Below are 13,312 nucleotides of genomic sequence, written 5' to 3'. Positions count from 1 at the left end.
CCGTCAATTGAATGGACGACACACAGTTTATCTCTCTGTGATCGAAACAACGTGAAGTCGTATATATTTGCTGATGAAGGAGATTTATTTGTCCCAGCAGACACGCATGGAATTAACGGCTGTGATTTGATTTTCGAACAGTCCCTAGGTGTCATCTTCGTCACTGAATTTGAAAACTTGAATAAAAGCGCCAGCTCAGCATATTGTTTTAATAGTATAAAAGATTATCAGAAGCATCGCAAATCCATAAATCATACTTTTTTTTTTTTTGAAAAAGGGCTAAATCCATAAATCATACATTCACCCAAAAATTCATCATTATGACCAAACATATAAGAAGAATATCAGTTTTACACAACAACAAACCTGAGCTGGATACATATACATATATAACTCACAGAAGATCAAACACCGATAAACATATATTCCACCAAGGCATCAACAGACGATGTACAAAATAATGCTATGATACTCGCCATTGTGGAAAAATCATCTCTGACACTAATTATGTCGTGCGTTGTGAGAGAAACCAAGACACGGGTTTTGTTTTCATGTTATGTTCACTGCCAAAAAACAAAACCACGAAGAGAGAATGTTTTCACTTTTTCAGTAATGTATGTAGAGTGGTCATGTAATGAATATACGGACATATTAGTACAGATATGTATATTACCGATTGTCTTTTTGAGAAGCCATAGAAGAAGAGCAAGCTCAATGCTAAAGATCATCCGAAGCCATGTTTTATCCACCAAGAATCCGTAAACCGTGATCCCGGCTTTGTTGTTCTCTAGATATGTCACTATACATAAGCAAGAATAAACTGAAATTAGTTAAAACGGTGAAAACGTTTAACAGCAATCATCTTTCCAAATCATACATTATTTACCTAGAGCTTGACGTTTCTGGAAAGAAATGGCACGTGCATAGATTGGATGTATCGTGGTATTGTCAAGATCACTATCTACTTCTCCATCTTCATCATCATCAGATGATCGAGTAACATCACGACGGCGCGACAAAATCTGAAAATGTTGTCTGGATGTTGGATATTTAGGAGTATCTCCACTGTCAAGATCATCAAACGTGTCTAGAGAGGCGCATACGTTCCATTTAGTGGCGATGCTGGTTACGGATTGAGCTTTGTGAGTCATCTGTGTTGCACTTTTCAAGCATATGAAAAGCCCTGACACCAAACTTATGGAACATAACTGTCAGAAAAAGAAGAGAAATTGATCAAGATAATGTTTCAAAGATTTCACATTTATCCAGCATTTGCCTTTAGTTTAAGACAAAACTCGATTAAACATGTACTAACAAGAACAAATGACTGAGTATTTCTGCGAAATCCTTACCGCGAGTTCGCCAACTTCGTATATATGAAAGGGAACACTGGCTCTTATGGTAGTAAGCAACGCCATGAACTGAGTGGCAGTGACGAAAAACAACGACAGTACTAAGAACCGTCTGAAACGGTGACTAACAATCTTCAGTTCACGATGGATCTTCAAATGCTCAGCGAGCGTGGCACTAAAGTCAGTAATCTCGGAGGAGAAGCAGCGAGCGAATTCATCGAGACGAAGTATCTGGAGGTGGCAGACGACTTGGTAGACGAGACAAGCGATGATGAAGAGCGATGTACGGTAGAGCCAAGAAGAGAGCTGGAGCGTGCATGCTAACACGTGGCTCAGCGTTGGGTTGATAAAGTAAGGTATCTGGTCTGAGCCAGAAGCGTACCACCAGACACGGTAGATTGCTTGAAGTGCAAGTGATGGGAGGACGAAGATAGCCAGTGGCTTCATTGATCTCTGCAATAAGCAAACAGAGAAGATACTTTAAATTTTTTGCTTCGTATCCGAACCTACTTTTTGCTTGGCTGCGGAAATTAGGCATCGCATAAAAAGCCGAACCGACCCTAAATGTACCGGTTTAGATTGATTTTGGATTCAGAACTCTTAATATCGAGAACCGCATGTATAGATTCGATTCGGTTCCAATTTCTACTGATCGGTTACCCGATTAAAACCAAATCCATTTTATAACTTACTAGTAATTACTTTGAGACAGTATAAATATATAAGATTTGGATACTAAACAATTCTAAAATTACTAAACCAAACCAAATTGGAATCAATAGGAATCGACCCAAACTTGAACCGAAGTACTTTCGGTTCGTATACAAAATATAATTACCAGACTGATTCGGAACCGATCGGGTTTTATCCTGAACCGAACCGAATATCCGAATTCTCGGACCCAGAGAAAATTACCTGGATCTCTGCTTCGTACCCGACTCTAACTTTATCGCTGACGTCTTTGAGTTTATGGAGGAACAAGAACTTGCGGATGCCGTATCTCTTAGACCAAGCCGAGAGGCTGACGAACGAGATTCCGGCGAAGATCGATAGAGAGAGCTGCACCAATGCGTCGTAGGGACGGTGGAGTTTGAAATCGCAGTCGGAGCAGATTAGCACGAAGTGTGAGATCATTGGAACGATGACGGCGAGGAGGAAGAAGAGGGACCAAGAGATCAGAGTTTTAAGGCGGCTCGACTGATCGAACCAGAGAAGGAGTTTCGGGAATGAGAATTTAGTTGCCGGAGATTCCGGCGGTTTGTGGATCGGGTCGGGTCGTTTCGATGATTCTTCCATCGGTTTGAGGGTATTTCCGGGATGTGGATAAATCAAATCAGAGGCGGAGATTAAGCTCTACACTTCGGTTTCTCGATTTTATAAGACACATCTGTAAGTTTTCTTTCCTTTTGTCGTATTAAAATTAAAATACTCCATTTAATAAAAAAGATGGCCGTTGAATTTATAAAATACTAGTATTACTGTCCCGTGCTAAGCACGGGTATACTTTTTGGTGGCTTTTGAATTATTTAAAAAATAAAATTGTAACGTTTTAAATCAAAATTGAATTTATTTTAATTTTTTTTTGCTGAAGCTAGGTAACACCTAGAAATATCGTATTTGCTATATTCAGTTTTATTTGTATTTGTTTTGTAAATAGTTCTTCTTTAAAATAAATTTATTGGAATTAATATTGAAAAATATAAAACTAACATGCATACAAAATAGTCAATATAATAGACTTATTTTTCAAGCAAAATTTTTGTAAGAATATGCTATGTCACATTAAAAAAAGGATTTGTTAAATAGTCAAACTATAACAAACAAATTTGTAAATACCTAAATTGGATCATCATAGTTATTGATATTTTTTTTCCCTCGGTTAGACTCGCATCGCATCATTAGCCATGAGATTTGATTTCAAAGTTACAAAAACAAAATAGAAATTCTTAAAGTGTTTTGTTCAAAAAAAAAAAATTCTTAAAGTGTAACATAAGAGAAAGAGAGAGAGAGAGAGCCAGAGAATAACTAAAGATAGAAGATACCACTTGTTTACGGTTTTGCTTGTGTTTTATGTTTGCTGGGTTCTTTCGCTTGACTTTTTCTTCTTTCCTTTTCATTTCTGTTTATATCGGATGAAATAAATGTATCTAGTTTCACAAAGATAAAACATATAAAAGAGTTGAGATGATTATGGTTACCTTCGTTGCTGATAGAGCTTTAACTTTCAGTTAGGAGTAATCATAACTTGTAGTGGGAGAACTGATTATCAGTCGGAGCAGATTAGCACGAAGTGTGAGATCATTGGAACGATGACGGCGAGGAGGAAGAAGAGGGACCAAGAGATCAGAGTTTTAAGGCGGCTCGACTGATCGAACCAGAGAAGGAGTTTCGGGAATGAGAATTTAGTTGCCGGAGATTCCGGCGGTTTGTGGATCGGGTCGGGTCGTTTCGATGATTCTTCCATCGGTTTGAGGGTATTTCCGGGATGTGGATAAATCAAATCAGAGGCGGAGATTAAGCTCTACACTTCGGTTTCTCGATTTTATAAGACACATCTGTAAGTTTTCTTTCCTTTTGTCGTATTAAAATTAAAATACTCCATTTAATAAAAAAGATGGCCGTTGAATTTATAAAATACTAGTATTACTGTCCCGTGCTAAGCACGGGTATACTTTTTGGTGGCTTTTGAATTATTTAAAAAATAAAATTGTAACGTTTTAAATCAAAATTGAATTTATTTTAATTTTTTTTTGCTGAAGCTAGGTAACACCTAGAAATATCGTATTTGCTATATTCAGTTTTATTTGTATTTGTTTTGTAAATAGTTCTTCTTTAAAATAAATTTATTGGAATTAATATTGAAAAATATAAAACTAACATGCATACAAAATAGTCAATATAATAGACTTATTTTTCAAGCAAAATTTTTGTAAGAATATGCTATGTCACATTAAAAAAGGATTTGTTAAATAGTCAAACTATAACAAACAAATTTGTAAATACCTAAATTGGATCATCATAGTTATTGATATTTTTTTTCCCTCGGTTAGACTCGCATCGCATCATTAGCCATGAGATTTGATTTCAAAGTTACAAAAACAAAATAGAAATTCTTAAAGTGTTTTGTTCAAAAAAAAAAAATTCTTAAAGTGTAACATAAGAGAAAGAGAGAGAGAGAGCCAGAGAATAACTAAAGATAGAAGATACCACTTGTTTACGGTTTTGCTTGTGTTTTATGTTTGCTGGGTTCTTTCGCTTGACTTTTTCTTCTTTCCTTTTCATTTCTGTTTATATCGGATGAAATAAATGTATCTAGTTTCACAAAGATAAGACATATAAAAGAGTTGAGATGATTATGGTTACCTTCGTTGCTGATAGAGCTTTAACTTTCAGTTAGGAGTAATCATAACTTGTATGGAATTATTTTGATCAGTGGGAGAACTGATTATCAACCGGAGAAGAAACAATGAAGAAGGAAGTAAAATTAAATAAGATAGAAAGGTAAAACAGAAAAACAGTTATAGAACGTGATCTTTATTTTGTAAGTGGGTGAGATAATTTAGGGATTTAGTTTTTTTTTTCAATTTTTCACGTGAAATTCCAAAATCATTATTAATCAATCTTATTTGTTTTGTAAATTTTTGTTTTGCCACATGTCTAATTATGATTTGCTAGGCGACTTGCGCTTTAGTATATAAGGGATACTGTAATAGTCTGTCTGTCATGTCTATCACGTTTTGACTCTCTTCACCATGTGTCTTGCATTTTTATGTTATGTAGCCGACAGATTATACAATGATTGATTTATTACGGTAATTTAAGAATCTAACTAGTGTTGACATTTTATTAGAGACAAATTATAGGGCACGTCTCCTTTTTTCCATTTATAATGAGTACTAGATTTTGACCCGCGCTTTCAAAACGCGGGATTATTTTCGAAACATTCCAAATTTATTTGATATAAATTTGTATTTTAATTGTATCTACACTTAGATATTACAAATGAAAAATTATATTCAATGTTTTGAAATCCGACCCGACCCGCAGTTAAATTGCCAAATTCGGTGGTTCATATGTAATCCATTTTAGTTTTCAAAAAAAAAACTGTTATTTAAAAATTTTGTAAAACCCGTAACAACTGTTAAAACCCGAGATCTGGTTATCGGTTGAACTGATAGATGACCCAATATGTAATCCGGTTTGATTTATTATTATATTTAGAGTATTGTAATATATATTTATGAACGTTCAGATGAATAGTGAATATATTATGAAATTGATATTCCAATTTTAATACAATTTTAGTCCAACTAAAATTCCATCTTGTTAATGGATTAATATTTGAGTAGATACATACTAAAAATAAAATAGATTTGAGCATCAATAATATGTATACGTCTATTACAAATTAATGATTTAAGTTTACAAAAAAAAATATAATTGTTTATTTAGTTAGTTTACTTTTGTTATTCGCATATTATTAGATACTTTTTGATGTTTTGTCTATGGCTTATTTTAAATTTAAAAGTTAATTTCATTATTCGCATTAGAAATGTAAATATTTATTATTTTAATTTTGATATATATTTTTATTATATTTAGTTCTTAATTTTTATAATTTATATATATAATTATATTTTTAAGAAATTAAAATATTGACTCTTACTCTCTAGCTTCGATTTATGTTAATTGTAATGTTTTATGATATATTTGTGTTAATATATTTGTTCAATTGGTTTATATTTGATATATATATTACATGTCTGTTTGAGTAACCCGTAAAAAATATATTCATTAAACTATCAATAGTAACATGTTTCATCATATAATTACTATTAATATTTATTTTATAATATATATTTATATATATTTTTAATGCTCTAAGTATAAGAATTATATTTTTATGTATTTGGTGAGGGTTTTGAACAATTTGTTTTTTTTTTGCATTTGGATTAATATATAGTTGTGTATATATATATGAATGAATATATATATATATATAATTATTTATTACATTAATAACTAAAATATAATTGATTAGTTATTTGAATTTCGAATTAATATAAATTAAATTCATTAGTTTAAAAAATAATAGATTAGTTAGTTAGTTCCTTAATTTTAGGTATGATGTATATTTAACAATTAAATTAAATATGAATAGAAATAATAGGAAATATAATTAAATATAATGGTCCAACCTAGACTATTTGTAAGTAGATAAAAATTGCTTCTGTTTTAATAGTATTGATTTTCGTTATTAGCACCAGAGAATCACAGCACCGGGACCTAGCACCTAATCAGTTAATCAGATATAAAATATGGAATAGTTCTTTGTAATTTTCTGCAAATATATATAAACTAAAAATAGTTTCAGTATTTTATATAGTTTTGCGGGTCATGGGTTATCAGTTCAAAATTTTATTTGTTCTGGTTTTTGTTTAACAAAATTCAAAACTACAAGTTATCTTTTTGACGACAAAATTACAGAAAAAATACTATTGTCTTCTTTCTTTTGCCTGTGTCACAGCCCTAAGATCAGTTGCCTCTGTGTTTTTCAGTGATTATGATTCTATTTTTCTATCTTTCAAAAAAACAAATTCATGTTTATGTATATTTAAAAAAAAACAAAAAAAATCTGGATAACAAATATGAAACTGGGCCCGAACGATTTGAGCCCACTAGTTCACAAGATACTGATATTTTAAATAGGCCCATAGCGCCGAAGACAATTATGTTGCTCGACCAAACCAGATTCGGCACAATTGAACAGATAACCGAACCGGATCTTATCGGGGTAGGAATAGTCAAGAATGTTGACTTTTAAGAGGATAACCATTAAGTGCATTTTCACCGTGTTTTTTACTTTTAATAACAACAAAAAGTCAAAAGAAGCTAAATAAAGGCCAATAAAAAGACGAATATATTTAACATTCTATTGGTCAACAAAAGATAAAAAACAATTTGTATTAAACAAAACAAAACAAAAAGAAAAGGAGAAAAGTGATAGACGTGAAAGAGGGATTTTTGCATTTACGCCTCCCTCCCTGCGCAGAAAGAGAGAATAATGTATTCGACGAAGCTTCTGGAGATATCGGAGCTATAAACCGTAAGCATTTTCCGTTACCTTTCTTTCAAAATCTTTCAATAGGACAAATGTGTTTCCGATCTGATATCGATCTGCGTGCAACTCCGGTTCTTTTCAATTAGGTTTTCTGATGTCAAATGCTTCTCATGTTTTATTCCTTTTTTGTTAATTTTCTGATAAAATTTAGTGTTTTAATTGCAACATTAATTAGGTTTCGCCTAATTTTCTTCAGCTAAAAAAAAAACATTAAAAGAGCATAGATTTGATGATTGTGGATACCTACACATGTTTCATAATATTACTTTTAATTGATTATATATTCATGTAATTGAAGACAAAAGTGGGTTTTGATGTGTATTCATTTTGATTGTGAATAATCTATCTATGTTTCATGATACAGTTTCTTGGGTATTGATTAAAGGCTGATTTTGTTTTTTTTTTTGTTAATTATGTCTTTGTGGTTAAAGTGGTAATGGGGAGAGAACCAGAGGAGGAGAAACACATGGATAATAAGCTAAACAGCTCGACGGGATCTTCGCAGCAAATGGAGCCTGCAGAGGTTAAGGAGTGTACTACTGATCACAACTCGGTTGTAGATGACGGATCTGGATCCCATTCATCTTCTGGTCAAAGGAAGAAGCTAAGCACAACACCTCCTTCTCACAAAACTCGTGGTGGTGGTGGCGTGAATTACACTGTTCCAAAGCCATTCTCTCTGTCGGCTGAAAAGCCTGCTGCTTCCTCTGTCTGCGCAAGAGCAGGAGTTGATAGTCATAATAGCTCGCCGGGAAATGCTGCTAGCCGCAACTCTTCTTCTGGATCAAGAGGTTCACAGGTAAAATAAACAAAGTGTGTAGTTCTTGTGAATTGTGAAATGAGACTGAATGGTTTTTTGTTTCACAGCCAAACTCGCCTATGCCAGCGAGGAAGACAATAGATCACAAGAAGCACCATGATGATGAAGATACTTTTTCTGTTGCTTCCTCGTATCCTTTCTTTTATTGTCATGTTTTTAGAAGGAGAATATAAACAAGAAACACTTTGTTTTTAATATCTAACCACTACAAGATTACTTTTTTTTTTATCCTTAGCCATATATGTATGTATAGATCAGCTACATCTGTAAGAACTATTAAACCCAAGGTAACCATTGGAGTTGCTCCAACCTTTAGCAGCACTTCGCGGCTGGAGAGACGCAAAGAGGTATTTGCCCTGTTTCTCTCTTTGGAGATGTCATACTTGTTGTTCTTGTTGTTCAACGTATTATGGTTTCAGTTTTACAAGAAGCTAGAGGAGAAACAGAAAGCACTTGAGGAAGAGAAGAGAGAAAACGAGAAAAGGCTTAAGGTACTACATGCATGCATGCTAGCTAGTGTATGGTGTATGATTCTACTTTATATAGTTTCTGTGTCATCCATTTTCATTAGGAATAGCATGACGAGGCAGAAAAAACAATGGCTTGCACAGTTTTTGAAAACAACGAGCTTACATGTTTCTGTATCTTATATTCTTGAGCCTTCTCAAAAACATTGAAAACGTATTGTTCTTCCAGGAAGAGCAAGAAGTAGTCACTAAGCAACTCAGGAAGAACATGGCTTACAAAGCTAATCCCGTACCGACTTTCTACTACGAGCCTCCTCCACAGAAACCTCCATTGAAAAAGGTATATAAACAAAACCACAGTGTCTCTGCTTCCTTGTTCTGTGTCCGTTTTAGATTCACTTTCTTGCTTGTCCAGTACTGACAGAATCCCATAGTAAGATTCTGTTTCCTTCTCTTATGAGTTATGTCTTCACTATCCACACGAACTGATTATCCTAGTGTATGGCCATGTTAGCTTTGTTATGATTTTGTCAGTATCTCACACTGTCTTACCTACAAACGGAGCTATGTTAATATTCTGTGGTTGTTTGATCAACAGTTTCCTCTGACTCGGCCCAAGTCACCAAACCTTAACCGCAGAAAGAGCTGCAGCGACACAGTCAACTCATCACATCAGGAGGTGAAAGGGAAGCATTGTGTTCGACATCGCCACAGTGTAGACGGTCGCAAGGACGTATCCAACCCGAGGAGGACACCAGATACGAAGAAGTCCACAAGGGAAACACCAACAAAGTCTGAAGAAGTTTATGGGAAAAACAAGAGTGGCAATGAGGGAGAGGCAGGTGAGAACTGCAATTGATGCTGTGGAGTGACGTGACGTGACGTTTAGTTTATAGCTTCCGTTTTGACTAACTTGGTGATTTGAGAAATGGGTGAGAAGTTTAAGAGGAAGAACATGTTCTAGAGTGGAAAAAAAAAACAAGTTTAAAAGTTCCGGTTGTTTTTGCTTTGCTTAATATTTCTATATTTGATTGCTTGAAATCAGCTACTCTTACTTGTTTGATCTTTTCTTTGTCAGTTTGAGAATTCATGTGAAAATGTATATCAAAGTTGTCTGAAAATTAAGTTATTAAACATTTGTGTGAATTATATTACTTTAGGTTTAGGTTAAGGTTAGTTGAAGTAATTATTTTCAATATATTGCTCCTAGATTAGAGATCATTAAAGAGCAAGTGAAAGTTCGATGAAGATATAGTTGAGCAGGTAGGACCCGGTGAGAATTCAACAGTTTATACAACTGTTGTTAAAGACGAGAAAATTTATATCAAGTTTTGTTTTATCCAGCGACAGTGCATATGAGTTTGCTTCGATTACAAAATGATGTTTTATGCAACATTTCACATTTTTAATTATTGGTTGGTTTTGACATGATGGCTATGATGCTTGTTGTTACTGAGTTTGTTGACCAACTAACTACAAATCGTTGAGCGACAACTTTTCCGTACCATGATGTTACATTTGAGTTTTTAAATAGCCTTTCATTATTAGGTTCTTCTTGTAGGTTATTTTGGCAGCTGGTTAGAAGGCTGTTACGGTTGTTCAGAATTGTGAACAAACCTGGCCCTGAAAGTTAAAGAGAAAGTTTTGGGTTGAATAAATAATTTCGGAGGATTAAGGACTTTTGGTTTTGAAGTTTTTGATAATGATGGAAAATATACCTTTTTTTTTAGTGAAGAGTGGTGTTGTGTGCGTATAGATCGGCTCCCATCCCATGCTTGTATGGCTTGTCACATAATCTTTGGCTCTTCACATAAATCTTGTCAACAGACAAGTACTAATCAAAAGGGGAAACATAATTAATTAATCTGATTATTCATCATTTATCATTGGCTTTACGCAGAAGGCAAAGGAATATTCTTGAAGATCCGTTTCAACATTCCTTGTTCCAATGAATCCAACAAAACCTTTCTGATAAAATATTATCCATAAAAGATACAATTCAATACCAAAAAGCTCTCTTCCTTTGCCATCACCATGACGTTGGAGAGTTACAACGGCGATGTTCAGACCGTACCCCAATCGGAGAACTCACCGAACGACACCGAGAAAGAGCGAGAGCTGTTCGTGCCGCCGCTCAACTTCGCAATGGTTGATAACGGAATATTCCGTTCCGGTTTCCCCGAACCGGTTAGTTTCAGCTTCCTCCAGTCTCTCCGACTCCGATCCATCATGTAATCTTTCCATTTTTATTCCGTCGTCGTCTTGGTTAGAGAATCCACAAATGTTTCCACTCTGTGTTCAGTCTCTGATATGTTGTTGATGTAGATACTTGTGCCCTGAGCCATATCCAGAGGTGAATGTAGAGTTTGCCAAATCGAATGGGATCCAAGTGTTTCAGTTTGGAATCGAGAGATGCAAGGTCTGGATCATTTGATTGATTTAATGCCTTATCCTATCGTATCCATAGTGTGATATTACATTTACATGTTGTTGCTTTAAGATCTCACAAGCATCAAATACATCTCTTATGCTGATGGAGTTATTTTCTTCCATGTTTGTGATGCGATGATAACCCCAGTATATACCGAGATTGAATGGGGATATAATTTAGTGCTTAATTATCCTCTATCCATTTGACGCTTTGAATTGCATGTTCTTAGTTGCACGGTTGATATGTTACATGTTGTTGCTTAAACATGTTTTGTCTTTGAGAGCTGAAGTGTTCTTGTGTTCGTGTCTTGATCAACATTGATCGATCTATACCTGGGATCTATTAGTTTGTTCATCTTTTTAACTTACAAGTCTCAATATGATATGAAATGGGTGTACTACTAAGATTAAATGTTTCTCTCTCTGTTTTTGTTTCCAGGAACCCTTTGTTAATATCCCGGACCAAGTTATCCGAGAAGCATTACAAGTACTCCTAGGTAACATTGTTTTTTTTTTGTCTCGTTGAGCCTAATGTTTTTAAAACCGTCTAATCATGAGTTCTTACCTTTTTAACCAGATACAGAGAATCATCCTGTCTTAATTCATTGCAAAAGTGGCAAGGTAAAACCCAAATCTCTCTCTTCCTTTGTGAAACCCTAGTCACAATCTTTCCTCTGTAATCGAAAAAATCCTAATTATCTTGTCGCTCGGTTGGTTGTAGCATCGGACTGGATGTCTCGTGGGGTGTGTGAGGAAGATACAGAGATGGTGTTTGTCTTCTATCTTCGACGAGTACCAGAGATTTGCAGCTTCCAAAGCTAGAATCTCAGACCAGAGATTCATGGAGCTCTTTGACATCTCCAATCTAAGACATTCACCACTCTCCTTCTCATGTTCCAATAGGTGCTGATCACTTGAAACAAAATGTCTTGAAAAGTTGCAAAGTCTCTTTAGCTAAATGAAAAATCATTCAAATAAAAAAAACCCTTTTATTACAATGTAAATAAATAAATTTTGTAGGGTTTTCCTAAAGAGAATGGATAGTATGGTTACCAGAGACTCCACTTAAACGCTATCGTATAGAACAAGTTTTATCATATAGTCTTTTTACTAAATTTTATTGTTTAACGTAGGGGTTGAAATACAACATGTAAAAATACAAATAAAACAACGGACAAGACAAGAACTTTAATTTTCAAGGATATTCGAATAATGCTGATGAATGCACTCACCTCAAAGCAAACTCAAGTGGAGCTCAACGGAATCAACTTTGGATATTGAGGTTCTACCCACTTCGTTTGATTCACTTTCGTTTGCTTTTATTCCTAGGAGTATGAATCAACAGCTGATGCTTTAGCCAAATGGCTCTATGCAATCAAACTCTGCTTTGCCATGCTTAACGTTTATCAATTTATTGGTAGTTCAAAAAAAACGAGCAAGGCAGCTAACATAAAAATAAGGGTAATTTTCTAATTTTTTTTAAGTTTTTGTTACAAAAATAGCCTTTAAAAAAATGACCAAAATAATCCTTTGTTATTTTGAAATTTTTAATTTTTTTTTTTAATTTGAAATCATATCCAAAAACACCGCCCCTTAACTCTAACTCTAAATCTAGATTAGTTAATCTTAGAGTAAAAGTACATTTTTACTCTTTAATAAAAAATTTTTAATCATTTCTTCGTTGAAAGCTATTTTTGTGATAAAAACTTTAAAAAAATTATGCTAGGAAATTTCTCTTTTTTTTTGTCTAACATTTTCATTAACTTAAAATGGATTTAGTTGTTGAGCCAAGATATTACATATTGCTTATCCTCTAAATATCTAGCTCTCTTTGCTAATTGATCAACTTGTTGTACAAACATTCTAGGAACTTTCATAAAAGTGAAGTTATTGAGTTTAGAAAGCTTGAGAATATCCTGAACAAGTATCATTGCAGGCCATACCTCGGTTATTCCTCTGATTGTAGCCTTCCAAACTCTTGAAAAGTTGTGAATTCTCTCCTAGAATCATGACATTCTTATAAGATAATCGATGCAATTGTTGAACAGCTAGCAAAATTGCCATTGCCTCAGCTTCAAGTACTGAATATGTTGGTGTGATTGCCGAGCTTCCTTGGATTATA

The 13,312-nt window shown here is 34.2% G+C and overlaps 3 protein-coding genes and 1 long non-coding RNA gene across 4 annotated transcripts; 3 read left to right on the top strand and 1 right to left on the bottom strand.

The window, feature by feature from the left end:
• Positions 1-284: 284 nt before the first annotated feature.
• Positions 285-2,816, bottom strand: LOC103839855. The gene is made up of 5 exons (XM_009116343.2): positions 2,268-2,816; positions 1,353-1,805; positions 887-1,208; positions 674-799; positions 285-563 (listed from the first exon to the last, which is right to left on the bottom strand). The coding sequence occupies exons 1-5, from the start codon at positions 2,646-2,648 to the stop codon at positions 550-552; spliced, it is 1,296 nt and encodes a 431-aa protein (XP_009114591.1). The 5' UTR covers positions 2,649-2,816; the 3' UTR covers positions 285-549.
• LOC117128598 lies at positions 2,556-5,776 on the top strand. The gene is made up of 2 exons (XR_004451964.1): positions 2,556-2,741; positions 3,581-5,776. It is a non-coding gene; the product is annotated as an uncharacterized LOC117128598 (long non-coding RNA).
• Positions 5,777-7,526: 1,750 nt separating this feature from the next.
• LOC103839854 (protein WVD2-like 2) lies at positions 7,527-9,909 on the top strand. Its single transcript, XM_033281333.1, has 7 exons — positions 7,527-7,544; positions 7,905-8,272; positions 8,341-8,423; positions 8,547-8,640; positions 8,713-8,784; positions 8,990-9,100; positions 9,359-9,909. Exons 2-7 carry the CDS (start codon positions 7,910-7,912, stop codon positions 9,617-9,619), a joined length of 984 nt encoding a protein of 327 aa, XP_033137224.1. The 5' UTR covers positions 7,527-7,544; positions 7,905-7,909; the 3' UTR covers positions 9,620-9,909.
• A 708-nt stretch (positions 9,910-10,617) lies between these two features.
• Positions 10,618-12,305, top strand: LOC103839853 (probable tyrosine-protein phosphatase DSP4). The gene is made up of 5 exons (XM_009116341.3): positions 10,618-10,991; positions 11,086-11,179; positions 11,630-11,687; positions 11,768-11,811; positions 11,912-12,305. The coding sequence occupies exons 1-5, from the start codon at positions 10,795-10,797 to the stop codon at positions 12,098-12,100; spliced, it is 582 nt and encodes a 193-aa protein (XP_009114589.1). The 5' UTR covers positions 10,618-10,794; the 3' UTR covers positions 12,101-12,305.
• The last annotated feature ends 1,007 nt before the right edge of the window (positions 12,306-13,312 follow it).

Source organism: Brassica rapa, chromosome A09 (genome assembly GCF_000309985.2).
Source record: "Brassica rapa cultivar Chiifu-401-42 chromosome A09, CAAS_Brap_v3.01, whole genome shotgun sequence".
NCBI classification, from domain to species: domain Eukaryota; kingdom Viridiplantae; phylum Streptophyta; class Magnoliopsida; order Brassicales; family Brassicaceae; genus Brassica; species Brassica rapa.
The sequence above is the reverse complement of the archived record's forward strand: the minus strand, read 5'-3'. Positions and strand labels throughout refer to the sequence as shown.

Coding starts and splice junctions, on each gene's coding strand:
- LOC103839853 (XM_009116341.3), top strand. CDS start 10,795: ATGACGTTGGAGAGTTACAACGGCGATGTTCAGACCGTACCCCAATCG. Junction 10,992..11,085: donor CTCCGACTCCGATCCATCAT/GTAATCTTTCCA, acceptor TTGTTGATGTAG/ATACTTGTGCCCTGAGCCAT. Junction 11,688..11,767: donor AGCATTACAAGTACTCCTAG/GTAACATTGTTT, acceptor CTTTTTAACCAG/ATACAGAGAATCATCCTGTC.
- LOC103839855 (XM_009116343.2), bottom strand. CDS start 2,648: ATGGAAGAATCATCGAAACGACCCGACCCGATCCACAAACCGCCGGAA. Junction 1,806..2,267: donor GGTACGAAGCAGAGATCCAG/GTAATTTTCTCT, acceptor TGCTTATTGCAG/AGATCAATGAAGCCACTGGC. Junction 1,209..1,352: donor ACGAAGTTGGCGAACTCGCG/GTAAGGATTTCG, acceptor TTTTTCTGACAG/TTATGTTCCATAAGTTTGGT.
- LOC103839854 (XM_033281333.1), top strand. CDS start 7,910: ATGGGGAGAGAACCAGAGGAGGAGAAACACATGGATAATAAGCTAAAC. Junction 8,641..8,712: donor GGCTGGAGAGACGCAAAGAG/GTATTTGCCCTG, acceptor TTATGGTTTCAG/TTTTACAAGAAGCTAGAGGA. Junction 8,785..8,989: donor AAAACGAGAAAAGGCTTAAG/GTACTACATGCA, acceptor TTGTTCTTCCAG/GAAGAGCAAGAAGTAGTCAC.